This window comes from Rhinopithecus bieti, unplaced genomic scaffold (assembly GCF_001698545.2).
Source record: "Rhinopithecus bieti isolate Rb0 unplaced genomic scaffold, ASM169854v2 scaffold_7673, whole genome shotgun sequence".
NCBI lineage: Eukaryota > Metazoa > Chordata > Mammalia > Primates > Cercopithecidae > Rhinopithecus > Rhinopithecus bieti.
Genome location: NW_016806375.1, coordinates 4,698,624 through 4,715,955, shown reverse-complemented (window position 1 = coordinate 4,715,955; position 17,332 = coordinate 4,698,624). Strand labels below are relative to the sequence as shown.

The window sequence follows — 17,332 nt, the reverse complement described above, 5'->3', positions numbered from 1 at the left end:
AAAAAAAAAAAAAAAAAAAAAGGGCAACCAATCAGAGGTATTTTTGATTTCCCATCTGCTATACAGACAAGGTGAGGGTTTGCAAAGGGAGTAGCCTCTGGTCCTTTTGTTACTTAAGTGTGGAAAGTTAGAGTTTTCATTTCAATTTAGTTCTAGGAAGTCAGTGTGAAACAATCTTAGGTTCCCTGCCTCCAGACCCTGTTCTGTTGCCTCATCTCATCCCTGAGAGACGTGATACCCACAAATCTTTATGGAAGGCAGAGGGACTGACGGACTTTCTTCTGTAACTGCTTCATGCTGACTTGGGCGTAGTCCCTATCTGTTGGAGATCACGGAACTCTCTCCCTACTCTGTCTGGTGGAGACAGGGTGGCTTCTTGATGGCCAGGGGTGGTGTCTTCACTTGAAACTGGCTGGAAACCTTGTTACATGATCATCTGAAGCTTGATAGTCTCTATGCGAGAGAAAATGAATTCAGTTAAAAGACTTAATGGGAACTTTGGGTGTGGATACCTATGCTGTCAGGAATGTTTGTTATAAAAATGAATAAAACATTCAGCTTAATTACTACAAAGGAAATGATTCCACCCATTTGGAAGAAGGCAATTAAACTGCAAAAATAAATGACTACTATTATCCAGCCTACAGTAATTATGCAACAAAGACACCAAGGAAAATTGGTAGGCATTTACTCATCTTTTGGCTGTCTTCTAAACAGGTACTTCAGGGCTTCTACAAGTTCACAAGTGTAGTGGCTGATGGAAACTTCAGGTTCCTGGTCCGGAGCTTCTGGTATTGCTGGTTTGATCCTTGAAAGATGTACCCAACTATCTAATCCTTGTACTTTGATGGCAGAAGGCATAGCCAGTATTACTGAACATGGTCCCTTCCATTTGGGTTGTAATTGTTGAACAGTTGATCCCTCCTTCTGTGTTTTAACAAGTACCTTATCTCCTGGCCTGATTTGGGGTTGCTGGTTAGTTGCCAGTATGGGGAGCCTTTGAATTCCACACTTTTGTAAAGCCTGCTGAAATTGTCCTAGGTTGACTAGGTATTTTACTAAACTGGCCATTTCTGGATCAGTAATTATTGGTTAAGAATGGCCTTCTGTATAACATTTCATTATATTCGCTTATATTAATTTTTGCTCTAGAGGTATTATGGATCCTTAAGAGGGCGATGGACAGTAAGCTGACCCGAGTTTCTGATGTTTCCTGACATAGCTTAGCTAACACCTGTTTTAGAGTTTGGTTACCCGTTTCTACTTTCCTGGAGGATTGAGGCCTCCATGCTGAATATAAATGGTATTTGATTCCAAGAACCTTAGCAACCGCTCAAGTTATTTGGAGATAAAGGACAGGACATTATCACTTTGGAGGCTCTGAGGTAACCCAAACTAGGGGATTATTTCTTTTAAGAGAATCTTTATAATCTCATTAGCCTTCTGTGTTCTGGTAAGATAAACTTCAACCCAACCAGTAAAGGTATCTACTAGTACTAACAAAAACTTGTATCCTCTGCAAGCTGGCATATAGGTGAAGTCTAATTGCCAGTCTCCCCCTGGAAACTTTCCTCTCCTCTGGACTGGTTCTATTAGAGGGGGCATTTTGTTTCCTGGGTTGTTAAGTGCACAGAGTAAGCAGGCTTCGCAGACCTGCATAGCCACTGAAGTTAGACCCAGTAAAGAGCTTGTTTACCATAATCAGAGTTGCATCCCTCCCAATATGGAAAGAGTCATGCAGGGCTTTTATAACTTTCTACTGGGCTGTCTGAGGGAGATATATTTTTGACCCCATATACCACCAGGATCCTTCTTTTTGTTCCCGTTGTTTCTTTATTAACTGTTCTTACTAACCAGTATTCCCCTGAAGAACAGGTAAGATGGGGGTATTGCAGGGAGAATTACAGGGTTTTAAGAGCCCATGGGTAAGTAATACCTCAACTATGGGTGCTAGGTCATTTCTCACTTCCTGCTTAATTGGGTATTATTTTTGATTGGGAAAATAGCTGGGGTCTTCAAGCTGTATTTTGACTGGCACTGCTGTTTTCGCCTTCCCTGGTTTTCTAGTATACAATGCCAGCAGGTTAACCTGTTTATTAATGTGGTCTTGGACATTGTCTGTATTTTTGGCTATTAGCAATTTCACTAGATGATGTTTAAATTGTAGCCGTGCCCTTATTTTAACCATAATCTTTCTTCCCAGCAGGGGGTTGGGTAGCTTGATACTACTAGGCATTCCTGTTGGAAGATTTGTTTCTTAAATTGACAAATCAAAGGAGGAGTAAAAAATCTGGTTTGTGGCTTCCCTTCCATTCCGACCAGGAGGAAAGTTTCCCTGCATAAGCAGTAAGGACAGAGTAATTTGCCCCTGCATCAAAACGAAACTGAATTTGGGTGCCCATGACATCCAGAGTTACTCGGGGCTCCCCAGTGGTAATTATGATGTTCCTGGACAGGGGCAGTGAGGAAGATCCCGGGCCCCTTCAGTCTTCATCTGATTCCTCCTTTCGCACTGCTAGAGTTTTGCCTAACCCAGCCCCTCCGTGGGAGCAAGGGCAGTCAATTCTCCAGTGCTAAGGTTCATGACTGGTGCCTTTGCACTGACAGCAGGGGCCTTGGGCGGGGAGGGGGGGCGGTATTTGGTATATTCCTTTGCCCAATGCCTGCTTTTCTTGCATTTGCAGGAAGACTTGCCTTTGCTGGCATTATCTTTACAGTCCTTCGGGTTTCTCTTAGACACTCTTTGGGCATTCAGGGCATCACCAACGATGGCTGCCATAATTTTGGCTTGCATCTTTCTTTACTCTGTTCTCTTTTTCCTTCCTCCAGGTCATGATTGTTATACACCATAAAGGCAGTATCAAGAAGCTGATTTTGATTAGTTTGTGGCCCCATCTGTAGCTTTTGGAGTTTACATCTAATGTCTGGGGCAGACTGGCTAATGAAATGCTGTGCCATTAATATTTTGCCTTTGGGAGAGGAAGGGTCCAGATTAGTATATATTTAAAGGCTTCCTCCAGCCTACCGTAAAACATGGCTGGATTTTCCTCCTTGCCTTGTGTAACCTCCCTTACTTTATCACAATTTACTCCGTTAGTTAATCCCTTTCTCATTCTTCCAAGGACAGCCTCAAGAAATTTAGCCCAGTGGTTCATTCCCATGGGGGCGTTATAGTCTCAATTAGGATCAGTAGTGGGAACTGTGTCTGGGCCTCAGTAATTGCCCTGAGAGTTTCAGGAGGATAATTCATCCACTTCCCTGCTGGCAGCCTCAAAGGTGTGTTCCTTTTCTGAGGGAGTGTCAACAGCTTGCTAGAATGAATTGACCCTCTCTCCACGAGAGAGATGAAAGGCTAAGGTCAAAGTTTGGAACCCATCTGCAAATTTCCTAGGATTCTCAGAACAACTTCCTAGCCTTTCCTTACATTGTTGTATATTAGTTATAGAGAAGGGGGCCTGCACTAGGACTGGCCCCTCAACTCCTGCTACTTCCCTAAGGTGTAGCAGGGTTGGAAGGAGAGTTGAATACGGGGTTCCCCTCTGAATGTGAGGGGGACTTAGTAGGGTCTCTGGTGTTGCTCCTGGGCTTTAGCCTCAGGAGCACTTGCAAGGGGCTATATGGGAGTAGTCACTGTTCACTCTGAGAGATAGGTGGCCCTTGTAAGAGAGGGCCATCTATAATGTGTAGTTCTCCCTTAGAACTTTCCTTTGTAGGGTGGGTTCTGGGAGTTTCACAGATTCTTAGGTTTTGGTATAGGGTCATGAAAGTCTGTACATACAAGATTTCTGGCCATTTGCCCTGCCTCTTGCAAAATAGGTCTAATTGCAAGATGATGTCATAATTAAGGCTACCATTGACTACCCATTTTTTCCAGGCTGGGCAGCTCATAATGGAGCCAAACAGTACTGCAGAAAAAAATTACATGTTTTCTCTTTAGATTGTCAGGGTCAAATTGATTCCAATGGTGGAGGATGTAGCCAAGTGGGCAATCAGGTGGAATAGGTGGAGAATTGCCCATAGTGGTCTGGAAAAGAGAAGAGGACTTTGAAAAGTGGAGGGCTCACCAGGTGACCCAAATTTTACCTGGGGCATTCCTACTATGAACTTTCCTTAAGGTTTTCCCATGCCACTTAAACCAACTCTTTAACTCTTTCAATTTAGGCAACAATAGATTCCCTTTCATGAATTACCCCCACTCCCCATGCACCACACAGACCACCTATGACACGCCTGGACCCTCTGACTCATATAACCTTTTTGCATAGCTGGGTGGATTTTCTGTCCTTAGCCAGTCGAGTAGGGGAAGGGAAGGGAAGGGAAGAATTTAGCATAAGAAAGTTTAAGTCACCTGAAACATGTGTGAGTTTGCCCTGAATGAGCTGCTGCTGCCAACCGAGACACAGGTAGGGATCAGGGACTATAATCAGAAAGGACAGAAAAGAGTCTTTCACCCTTCTGGGCAGGGCAGCCATCCCTGTTCACTCGTTGGCCTTCAGAGAACACTAGAGAGTGGCCCTGGCCAGTTCCCCTCAATTACCAAGGAGTTACTAGGAAACAACTAGTGAAAGACTGAAAAAGCAAAAAAGGAAAATAACTCAGAAAAAGAAAGAAAGAAAGAAAAGGAATAGGACTCAGACAAATGAAAACAAGGAAAAAGACTCCTCACCCTAAACAGGCAGTGGTGGTCAAGTGCTTTGACATGGAAGCCTTTCAGTTTTACCAGACAGTGGTCCTGGCCAGAAACTTGCAGTTTCCTCTGTGCTTAGGCGCTATCTACTGAGGGTTCCGAGTTGGAAAGGAAAAGAGAGAGGGAGAGAAAGATTCCCCTGCATTAAAAGGGAAAAGGAGAAAAATAAATTCCAAGCTTTGGGCCTACCTTCTCTCCTGGCTGGCTTGCCAAAATATGTTACCTGTAGAGGGTTTTGACTGAAGGTTGTCTAGGTTCTTGCGGTTTTTGAACAAAGAATTGGAGAAAACACACAGAAAAGCAAGGAGAAAATGGAGCAATGAAAGAACAAAAGCAAGGGTTTATTAAAAATGAAAGTACACTCCACAGTGTGGGGGCAGGCCAAGCAGCTGCTCAAGGGCCCAGATACAGAATCTTCTTGGGTCCAAATACGCCCTAGAGGTTTCCCACTGGCCACTTGGTGTTCACCTCATGTAAATGACATGGTGGCCCACAATCAGTCTGATTGGTTTATCAGAGGACAAAGTGAAGTTACAAAGGTCACACTCCTGTGCAAACATCTGATTGGTTGTGGAAAGCAACCAATCAGGATGAAGTGAAGTTACAAAGTTGCACTTCTATGCAATTTTAACACAGAAATTGAAATGTAGCATAGCAATTGAAGTGTGCTTTCAATTTCCCATCCGCTGCACAGAAAAGGTGGGTGTTTGCAAAGAGAGTAGCCTCTGGTCCTCTTGTTACTTAGCTGTGGAAAATTAGGGTTTTCCTTTCAATTTAGTTCTAGGAAGTCAGCGTGAAATGGTCTTAGGTTCCCTGTTTCCAGACTCTATTCTCCTACCTCAGTTGGGCTAGATGAAAGGGAAGAGTTGATCACAATGGGAGGATCATTAGGTAAAGTGTGGAGCTTAGTTAATAATAGTGTACCAATGTCATGCTCTCAGATTTTTTTTTTTTTAAATTAATTTTTTATTCTTTCGCCACCTCCTTGTCGCTGGCAGTTGAAAGGACCCCACGCCTGGGGTCCCAGTTATGCACAAGCACAAGCTCTGGGTCTGCAGCCTGAACCCCGGGCCAGGCCACAGGAGTCATACTCAACAATAGAGGGAACGAAGAGAACTTTGTACTATTTTTGCAACTTTTCTGTAAAGCTAAAATTAATTCCAAAATAAAAAGTTTACTTTAAAAAAGATGATCAGGTGAGTTTTAAATTCTACACATGCATTCATGTACTCAACAGATTGTCTATTATGCATCAGGCACTGGGTATAAATGGGTGCCTCAGTCATGATCCCACCCCTTGTGGAGTTTACAATCTTGTGGTAAGTTGGCGGTACCAGTAACCCTGTTTTTTCTAAAAGCAAATCTCCAACTCGTGTATTAACCTGACAAAATCTTGGCTGTTGGGGTGTCTAAAAAGAAGTCTTGCTCCATCCCTTCCTAGCTGTGTGACCTTGGCGAGCTAACCTCACTGTGTATCAGTTTCCTCAGTGCTAAAATTGGGGAAGAAGAAAAAAAGCATTCCCTCGTGAGTCCTTAGCATGCTTTCAAGCAGTTACTAAATGTTAGTTTGTATAACGGCTATAATTATTTAAAAAAACACGGATTCGTGAAGTCAAGAGATCAAGACCATCCTGGACAACATGGTGAAACCCTGTCTCTACTAAAAATACAAAAATTAACTGGGCGTGGTGGCGCGTGCCTGCAGTCCCAGCTACTCGGGAGGCTGAGGGGGAAGAATCGTTTGAACCCGGGAGGCGGAGGGTGCAGTGAGCCGAGATCGCACTACTGTACTCCAGCTCGGGCGACAGAGCGAGACTCCGTGTCAAAGCAAGAAAAAAAAAAAAAGACACGGAAATGGGGAAGCGTAACATGGCAGAGAGCCTGACATTTTTGTCAAGAAAGACTTGGGGATGAAAACACTGAATCCGCGGTTTCCCAAAGGTCCTTCCTTTGGGAAGGAGGTGATGGTCCCGGCACGAGTTCACAAACCACAGGTCGGCTCCATCTCCCTCGCCCGGCGCCGCTCTTCCCAGAAGCTCGGCTCCGCCCCGCCCCCGACTCCGCTCGGCCCCTTCTCACGCCAGGGCCCCGTCCCTCCAGTGCGCGCAGCTTCGCCCGGCCCTCGGGATCCGGTCCCAACCTCGTGCTAAGCTCCTTTTAGTTTTAGACGCATTCATTCCTTCGCACTCAGCTCCGCCCCTTTCTCCTCCAACTCCGCCTACGTCCCGCAGAGGGAAGGCCTTAACACCTACGCTGGAGAGATAGACTCCAATGAAAAGAGCGAGGGGGCGGAGCCGGGAGGAATCGGTCCAACTCTCGGCCGGGAAATCTCTGGCCGGGGCGGGGCGGGGCGAACCTGCCAGTGACTGGACTCAGCTTTGCATAGCAATACACAGCTTTGCGTAACCAATACAGGAAGGCATTTAAAGGCGCCTCTGCCGCCACAGACCTTGCAGTTAACTCCGCCCTGACCTACGCTTCTTAATGCAGTTCCTGATGCAGGCTCCCTTCCTGATCGCCCTGGGCTTGCTTTTCGCGGCCCCTGCGCAAGCCTACCTGAAAAAGGTGAGTGCAGCCTCCTGATCCAGCTACGGGTGTGCAGGTCTGGCTGAGATATGGGGTGGCCACTGCGTTATCTAGAGTTGGCTCTCTGCACTAGAGCCTTCCAAAGTAACTCATTATGGGATTCTGGTCTGTACAATGAGGGTGGCCTCTAAAGACTTGTTCTGCTCCAGGCCCTTTTTGGAGAGATTCATCTCACGTCTGCACTCTGCTGCCCTCTCTCCAAGCGCCGGAGTGAAAATGCAGAGAGCCTTAAAACTAAGGCATTGCCCCCAGAGATTCAGTCCTGTTACCCTGCACCTTACTCCTGACTCCTACTCCTTATGTCCCCATGATAAGGCCTGTTGCCTCATCTCTTCCCCTGCTCGAATGCCCTGAGCTCTTCCTGATACGTTGGAGGACTTGAGAGCTTCTCCAGGCCAGAGGATCCAGATTTGCCCATCTGGTGACAAATAACCAGGCCTGTGACCCCGCTGCCCTTGGTTGTGAGCCACTGAGACAACAGTCCCCCTATCCTCCAAGCTTCCTCCTTCACTTCTCATTCACACCGTGCTGCAGATCCCTGGGAAAGGGAAGTTCTGTAATCCCTTGACCTGAAAAAGCCTGGTTCTGGCTTATTGCAACTAGCTTCATAGATTCTGTCTATGTTGTTGCAAATGACAAGACGTTCCCCCTTTTAAAGGCTGAATAGTATTCTGTTGTGCATATATGCCACATTTTCTTTATGCATTCAATTTGATGGATAATTTCTTTATCCATCAAGTGTCTGTTGATGGACACTTAGGTTATTTCCATATCTTAGCTATTGTGAGTAATGCTGCAGTGAATATGGGAGTGCAGATAGCCCTTCGAAATTTCAATTCCTTTGGATATATAACCAGAAATTTCAGTTCCTTTGGATATGTACCCAGAAGTGGGATAATGGTTCATATGGTAGTTTTGTTTTATTATCTCACTTATATGCGGATTCTAACCAAGCTGAACTTACAGAAGTTGAGAGTAGAGATGGAGTCTCACTCTGTCACCCAGGCTGGAGTGCAGTGGGGTGATTGTAGCTCACTGCAGCCTTGAACTCCTGGGCTCAAACAGTCCTCCCACCTCAGCCTCCTGAGTAGCTGGGACTACAGGTGTGGGCCACTGAGTTCTGCTAAGGAGTAGGCTTTGAGATTTATTGCACACCAGGGTGACTATAGTTAGTAATGTATTATATGCAGAAGCTCCTTAACTTTCCATGGGGTTACGTTCTGATAAACCCATCATAAGCTGAAAATACCATTAAGTTGAAAATGCATTTAATACAACTAACCTGAGCATCATAGCTTAGCCTAGCCTACCTTAAACATGCTCGGAACATTTACATTAGCCTACAGTTGGGCAACATCATCTAACACAAAGCCCGTTTCATAATAAAGTGTTGAATGTCTCATGTGATTTATTGAAGACTGTACTGAAAGTGAAAAACAGTATGGATACTTAAAGTACAGTTTCTACTGAATATTTATCACTTAGGCACGATTGTAAAGTGGAAAAATGGTATGTCAAACCATAGTAAGTCAGGAACTGTGTGCATTTCAAAACAACCAAGAGAATACATTTCACATTGTACCCCGTAAATGTATACAACTGTGGTTTGTCAAATTAAAAAAAAACCCCAAGACCAGGTGCAGTGGTGCACACCTGTAATCCCAGCACTTTGGGAGGCTGAGGTGGGCAGATTGCTTGAGCTCAGGAGTTCAAGACCAGCCTGGGCAACATGGCGAAGCCCCATCTCTGCAAAAAATACAAAAATTAGCTAGGTGTGGTGGTGTGCACCAGTAGTCCCAGCTACTCGGGAGGCTAAGGTAAGAGGATTGCCTGAGCCTGGGAGGTCGTGGCTGCAGCTGAGATTGCACCACTGCATTCCAGCCTGGGTGACAGAGTGAGACCCTATCTCACAAAAAAACCCCAAAAACAAAAACCTGATTCCATTGCCTCTTGGCTGCTAGCTGTGGGCAAGACATCAAACATTTCTGGTAGCAAAGGGATAGGTCCACCCCAATCTCCTCCCTCCTACCATCTTGGAAGTGTTTGAGAGTGAGGAACAGTGCTGTGTAGGGGAAAGTGTATAGTACTGAAAGCAGGGAGGCTTGGCTTCTGATCCTTCCCCTGTCTCAATCCATGGATTACCTGAGTCTTGGTCTCCTCATCTGTACGATGGGTGTGATGGTGCCAACCTGAATCTCGTCAGTGAAGGGAAATGCATTCATTGATGGAAAAGTTCTAAAATCAGAAACAAATAAAGCCATATAAATCTGTGGGCTTGGCCTCACTGTGCCCCCGAGGCAGAAAGTCTGTTTTGCTTGTTGAATGAAGGAATGTGGAACTTTTGACTTCATTTGCCTGGAGAATTTATACCTTGTTCCTGAATATTGGCTGAGAATGTTTCTCTTGGCTCCAGGGCTGGCCGCTATGAGGTGGAGTCTGGCTAGAGGCTGCTAGCTTACCCTACAAACTTGTTCTCATTTATGCTGTGGGTATGGATGCCATCTCAGACTAGGTCTTAGATTGGCAGTTTTGAAGAGGCTCTGAGACATTATAAAGGTCACTCAAAATCACACAGCACCTACATCTCAGGGCTCATGTGATTCAGAGGCCTGACCTTGAGTCCCTGGACTAGATAAAGACTGGGGGAGGGGGGGTGACAGTGAGTGAACATCAGGAAACTTGAATTTCAGTTCCTCTTCTAGCATAACTGATCTTGTGACTACAGGCTGTGATGAGTGTTAGATAACAGGGGAGGATATCTAGCCCCATGCTAGTCATACAGTAGATGCTTAATAGACTATAGTGCTATATAGTGGCTGTCATTTGTTGTACACATACTATGTGCTATGTACTGAGCTATGTGCTTTTTTCCTAAAAAAAAAAAAAATTTGGAATAATTTTAGGTTTATGGAAAAGTTGCAGCGGGGCGTAGTGGTTCACCTCTATAATCCAGCACTGTGGGAGACCGAGGCAGGCAAATCACTTGAGGCCAGGAGATGGAGACCACCCTTAACCTGGCCAACATGGTGAAACCCTGTATCTACTAAAAATACAAAAATTAGCCAGGCATGGTGGCGTACACCTGTAGTCCCAGCTACTTGGGAGGCTGATGCAGGAGAATCACTTGAACCTAGGAGGCAGAGGTTGCAGTGAGCTGAGATCGTGGCTGCTGCACTCCAGCCTGGGTAACAGAATGAGACCCTGTCTCAAGAAAGAAAGGAAGAAAGAAAGAAAGGAAGGAAGGAAGGAAGGAAGGAAGGAAGGAAGGAAGGGAGGAAGGAAGGAAGGAAAAGTTACAGAGATAATATAGAATTTCTATATAATCCTGACTCAGTTTCCTCTGTTAGCATCTTACATGTACATATCTCCAAAACTAAGAAACTAACATTAGTACATTACTATTAATTGAATTCTAAACTTTATTTGGATTTCACCAGTTTTCCCATTAATGCCCTCTTTCTGAGTCAGGATCCAATCCAGGGTACTGCACTGCCATTGTCATGACACATATCATTGTAGTCCCCACTCTCCTCTAGCCTATGACAGTTTCTTAGTCTTTCCTTGTTTTATTCAGGAGCCTGACAGTCTTGAGGAGATGTGCCCTGTGTTTTCTGTATACAAACATCTTGCCCTCACAGTAGTCCCGTGAGAAGATATCATTATACCCACGTAATAAATGAGGAGATTTTGAACCTCTAAGGGGTTAACTTACCAATGATCTCAGCTAGTGAGACTGGCTGAGCTGGGTTTTAACTCATACCTGTAGTACCCATATCTCTGCCTCCAGAGCTGTGCCCTTCCCCTCCGTCTTGTGCCACCCCTTCCCACTTGTTGGCCTAGGCTGGGATGACAGATATCTGGTGACCAGCCTGGCCTTGGTGGGCATTGCTAATCCATGACACCTCCCTTCCCCTATGAGCCTGGACTCAGCAGCAGAATTTGTCACTACAGAGACAGCTAGCCGGGCACTACCCTTAGGAAGCCATCTTGTTACGACGTCTCCCCCAGGACCTGGGGAAAGGAGAGCTTAGGAGAGGGGAAGGGATTCTTCTCCAATAGGTACTCTGGACTCTGGATACCCTACCCCCACCCCCAGCCCGGAATCAGTCCTCTGTGTGGATCAGGCTGCCTTAGAATCTATGAAAGCAGCCCCACCCACAAAACTAGTCCTGCTCCCATATTGCCCTCCAGCCTGACTCTTAATTCCAGGCATTCTTTCCCTTGACCACTTTCAGTCTGTTCACAACCACAAATCACAGTGTAGCACTGTCCTTCAGTGGGGTTCCACTGCACCTATGGTAAAAGCAACCTCCCGATTATGGCTTGTGGGGTCCTGCATTAAATGACCCTGCCACCCCTCCAACCTCATCTGGGTCCCTCGTCCACTACATTTAGCCCACGGCCTTCTCCCAGTGCCTAGAGCAGTCAAGCTTCTTTGTGCCTCAGGGCCTTTGCCTGAGTTCCCTCGGCCTGGCCTGCACTTCCATGTCTGACTCCTCATCTCCCAAGCGTCCAGCTTAAGTATCACTTCCCCACCACCCTATGTAAGTGAGTCCTTTGTTGCTGTCACCATTACCTTCTGCTCTTTTCCTTTGTGGCACTCACAAATCATAGTGGGTGATAATTATTTACATTAGATGGTAAGCTCCTCAAGGCAGGGCAGGAGCCAGGTGTGATTGTTTACCACTCTTGCCACAGTACTTAGCCCAGGGCCTATCATCATTGCTCCATAAATATTTGTGAAATGATTGTTGAAGGAAACATTTATTGGCAACTATCCTGTCCTGCCTTTCTTAGCCATGACATGACCTTTCATTCCAAGGGGTAGGAACCTATTCCTAAAAGCTCAGCTAAAGGGGAAGTTTATTACAGAGCTACAAGACATCTCATTGAGCTGCCGGCAGGAAGCGGAGGCTAGGATGCTAATGGCTCCCATTTAGTGAGCCGGCTCACGTGCCTTGTGCCTGGCATTGGGTTATGAGATTTACATACATGCTCTAGCCCTTGCAACATCCTGGAGAGGAAGGTAGAAATGCCTCCAGTTAAAAGATGTGGAAATTTAGACTTCAAAGGTGAAACTGGCCTATGAAATCACATGGTAAGTGTGGCAGAGATATGATTTCCACCCAGGGCTGTTTGGCTAAAGCTGTCATTCACCCATGTCTCTCCAAAGCCGTGCCCTTCACTACTACTCCATACTGCTTTTGTAGATAGGGAAGTGGGACTTCATTTGTTCCCTTTTCCACAGACTAACAGAGCCCTTAGCTCTTATCCCTTCATTAACTTCTGCTTGGTCATGGATCACAGATCTAGATGGTCTGGCCTCAACTCAAAACTTAGGATCCAGTGACAGCACAAAAACCCCGTATCCCCAGCCTTTTATGCCTTAATTCCAAAATTGGGCAGAGAGAATCTGTCATCCTAGCTGGGGTTAAGTGATCCATCTTGATCCAGTCAGTGATGGGAGTATTGAAGGTGGGCATCAGCTTGGGGGTGTGGGACTGGTAGGTTTTCTCTCTGAGACAGGGTGTGGATGGAGGGAATGCCAACAGTCTCTCATAGGTGGCCTCCAGGGGGCTGGGAGAGGTGTGAGTGGGTGGGCAGAGAGTCTTCACGGTGTGGGAGGTGTTCAAGGTCATCAGACAGGCCGGGAGCGGTGGCTCACGCCTGTAATCCCAGCACTTTGGGAGGCTGAGACGGGTGGATCATGAGGTCCAGGAGTTCGAGACAGGCCTGGCTAACATGGTGAAACCCAGTCTCTACTAAACAAAATACAAAAAATTAGTCGGGCATGGTGGTGGGTGCCTGTAGTCCCAGCTACTGAGAGGCTGAGGCAGGAGAATGGCGTGAACCCGGGAGGCGGAGCTTGCAGTGAGCTGAGATCGTGCCACCGCACTCCAGCCTGGGTGACAGAGTGAGACTCCGTCTCAAAAAAACAAAAAATAATCAGACAGGGTCCTGTTGGAGTGCAGAGTGGTGGTCACATGCAGTCACATGCAGATGTAGTGAAATAATCAGACAGGGTCCTGTTGGAGTGCAGAGTGGTGGTCACATGCAGTCACATGCAGATGTAGTGATGGTGGAATCAGGAGACCTGGGGGATGTGGAGGAGGAACAGGAGGAGCAGCTCAGCAGAGGGGTGGTAGGTGACCCTAGTGGGCACATGACCTGAGAAGTGGGATGGGAAGAAGACACTGGTTAGGACTGGGGAAGTCCATTCACTGGGGATTATTCATCAGCAAGTGATCCACTGGGGATCTTTTCATGAGTGTCCTATTCCTTCCTGAGTTAATCACCTGCCCCTTGACAGTGGGATTTCAGATGCCGTTAGATTTCCCATTGTGTTTTGTGTTTCCCGTTGTTCCTGGCTCTGGGTTTGGCGTGGGGTGTGACATGAACAAGGTCCTGGGTGTGGGCTGCAGAGCTGAATCCTCCAGGAGCTTGCCCTCTGCTGGGATCCCAAGGCTGGCTGGAGAGGAGCGGGCAGCAGGGAGGAGGGAAGTCAGAGAAGGTGCCCACCAAAGGACGATTAGGTCAGTCTCCGGTTTTGAAGTACCAGGTCTGTCATATCCTGCCTTATAATTTACAGTATGCTTTTGAGTCTTTTAGTTTAGTCCTGCCTATGAAATGAGTAGGACAAGTGTTATCCCAGGTTCATAGGTATGGAACCTCATAGAGGAGGCTTAGGGACGGGGGTGCCTCACCCAAGGTTACGCTGCCAGGAGCTCGTTTTTCCTGTGATCTGTGATAGTTTCTTTTGTCAACCTTTTTCTTCTCCTCCTTCCTTGCTGCCTGATTGTCCCCGGCCATCCCAGCTCGGTAGCTTCTCCTGGGATAACTGTGATGAAGGAAAGGACCCTGCGGTGATCAGAAGCCTGACTCTGGAGCCTGACCCCATCATCATTCCTGGGAATGTGACCCTCAGTGTCGTGGGCAGCACCAGTGTTCCTCTGACTTCTCCTCTGAAGGTGAGCCTGGGGGTGGGTAGGGAAGGGGAGGTGCCAGGTCTGGCCAGCAGGGGCACTGGGGCGTGTATGCTTGGGGAACTGTGAAGAATTTCAGAATCCTGGATTCCCAGAGAATAGTACAGGACATGTAGATTCAGACACTCTTTCACAGGTTCATGGAATCTCAGGATCATGGGATTGAAAGGAATCTCTGATGTCAGCGCCAGCAATTTCCTGGTGAGGGCAGGAGTGATGGATACCTTGCGCCTGGCAGGAGTGTCCTGGCCTTCTCTGGGCCTGATAGCCAGTGGCTCGTTATTGTCTGACAGCTCTGGTTGGCCAATTTGGTTTTGTTGTTAATTATACAATCGATATACCAATTAGCCAGTAATATATAGTCACTTTAGAAAACAGAAGTCATCAAAAAATAAAATAAAATAGGCCAGGTGTGGTGGCTCACGCCTGTAATCCCAACACTTTGGGAGGCTGAGGTGGGCAGATCTTTTGAGGTCAGGAGTTTGAGATCAGCCTGGCCAACATGGTGAAACCCCATCTCTACTAAAAATATAAAAATTAGCTGGGCGTGGTGGCATGTGCCTGTAATCCCAACTACTCAGGAAGGTGAGGTAGGAGAATTGCTTGAACCCAAGAGGCAGAGGTTGCAGTAAGCCAAGATCATACCACTGCACTCCAACTTGGGTGACAAGAGTGAAATTCTGTCTCTAAATAAATAAATAAATATCACTTGAAATCTCACTACCTAGTGATAAGGGGTAAGCACTTTTAACATCTTATAGGGTATTCTTTGCAACTTTCCCCCACACAATTACATATATAACATACGTATTTATTTTTAATGGATATGTATGGTAATAGGCAGTGCTCATTGTAAATGTCCTCCAGTAATCTAAATCCTAGAGATAGTCAGTGTTTGCTCTTTATATATCCAGTCCAAATTTTTATGTGTTTGTAAATACATATACACTTATACTCATGGGATTATATGAGATATGCTATTATACTTGCTTTTTTTTTTTTTTTTTGCATCATACTATATGTTCCATATCTGTTTCCAAGGATTAGGTGACTCTACTTAGTCAATTTTTTTAACCCAATCATTATTTAATTATTTTAATTTATTATAATTTTAGAACAGTGTCTCACTCTGTTGCTCAGGCTGGAGTGCAGTAGTGTGATCATGGCTTACCGCAGCCTTGGGCTTAAGGATCCTCCCACCTCAGCCTCCTGAGTAGCTGGGACCACAGGCGCATGTCACCATGCTTACCTAATTTTTTAATTTTTTATGGAGACAGAGCCTCCCTGTGTTGCCCAGGCTGGTCTCAAACTCCTGGGCTCAAGCAATCCTTCTGCCTCAGACTCTCAAAATGTTGGGATTATAGGCTTGAGCCACTTTGCTCAGTCTACCCAATCATTTTTAATGGCAGAAATATTCTGATGTGGATCTTTCATAATTTGTATAACAAGTCTATTGTTGAACATTTAGTTTGTTTCCAGGATAGTTTTTGTTTGTTTGTTTGTTTGTTTTGAGACAGGGTCTTACTCTGTCGGCTAGGCTGGAGTGTAGTAGTACAATCTCAGCTCCCTGCAATCTCTGCTTCCCGGGTTCAAGCGATTCTCCTGCCTCAGCCTCCCAAAGTGCTAGGATTACAGGCACCTGCCATTTCACCCCACTAATTTTTGTATTTTTAGTAGAGATGGGGTTTCACCATTTTGGCTAGGCTGGTCTTGAACTCCTGATCTCAGGCAATCTGCGTGCCTCGGCCTCCCAAAGTGCTAGGATTACAGGCTTGATCCACTGTACCCGGCCAGAGTGTTTTTTATTTGTTTGTTTGTTTTTTGTTTTGCTATAATAACCACCTTTGTAGAAATTATTCTTATAGTACATCTTTTTATAATTTTCTGATTATCTAGATACACACTTTTTAGGTCTTTTGATACATATTGCCAAAGTGCCTCCCAATGTTTGAACCAACTTGCATCATTCCTAGTGAGCGCAGATGTCTATTCATAGGTTTATTTGCCTTTTGTATTTACTTTGGGAATAACCTGTTTGTTTCCATCCATTGACTATTTTAGGGGTGTATGTTTTTATATTTTCTTAGAAAACAATGAAGACTTTTCATATATCCATTACAACACCATTTCTTATGGTCCTTTCCTCTCTAGCTAAAATTGCTACCTTTATATGATGTTCCTCTATGCCCTTCAGTCTGTTCCTGATCCAGATCTATTCTGGTACCAGTTTTGTCTTAATTATTTAGAGGATTCCTGATTTGGAATCTGTGTTTCTATCATTACCCTTAGACCTGTCTTAATCACAGCTCCTACCTTATGGGCTTTCCTTGAGCAATACCTGAGTTAGAAAATAATGTAGAGAGTGCTTTGCACAGGGCCTGGCACCCAGGACATGCTCAGTACTTGTTAGATCTTGTGAACATTTCAATTAGTATCTGTCTTATCCTGCAGCTTCTTGACCCAGACACAAGTCCTGGATATGTGGCAGCTTTCAGCTCCCCTGCACCTCCTACCAAGTCTTTTCCTAGCAGAGTCATTGTGTTTCCATTACTGTTCCTCAAGTGATAGGGGGTCAAGCCCTGTACCCTTGGATCTGGGCCAAAGGATAGAATCATTCCCTATGTATGGACACTGGACTGTTTCTCTGCCAGGGTCACACACATTTATTTGTGTGCTCCCTCTGCTGAATCTGGAGTGTGGGCTCTCCTGGTAGGCCATCCGCCATGCTCCCTCTGCTGCCATCACCATGCAACCACTAATGGCGTTTCCAGGGATGGGGCCATGCAGCTGACTTGGAAACAAGCAGCTGGCAGACCCCCTCTTCTGCCCTCAGCCTGCTTTTCCTGGCTTCTTCACAAACCATTAAGATGGGTTTTACTCCCTACTCTTCTTTTCCATTGCTTCATTACCTGTCATAAATTTGGGCCTACATAATCTCCTCTGTCTTTACTGTCACTTGTGCGTAGTAAAAATTGGCCTCAGGGCCGGGCGCGGTGGCTCAAGCCTGTAATCCCAGCACTTTGGGAGGCCGAGACGGGCGGATCACGAGGTCAGGAGATCGAGACCATCCTGGCTA

General features: G+C 45.9%; 1 protein-coding gene across 1 annotated transcript in view; it reads left to right on the top strand.

Annotated features, from left to right (window-relative positions):
- The first annotated feature begins 7,042 nt into the window (after nt 1-7,042).
- GM2A (ganglioside GM2 activator) overlaps nt 7,043-17,332 on the top strand; it is a 16,697-nt gene continuing 6,407 nt past the window's right edge. Inside the window, exons 1-2 of the mRNA XM_017875741.1 lie at nt 7,043-7,252; nt 14,089-14,241. Coding sequence (XP_017731230.1) covers nt 7,172-7,252; nt 14,089-14,241 — 234 coding nt within the window. The 5' untranslated portion in view covers nt 7,043-7,171. The remainder of the gene's footprint in view (nt 7,253-14,088; nt 14,242-17,332) is intronic.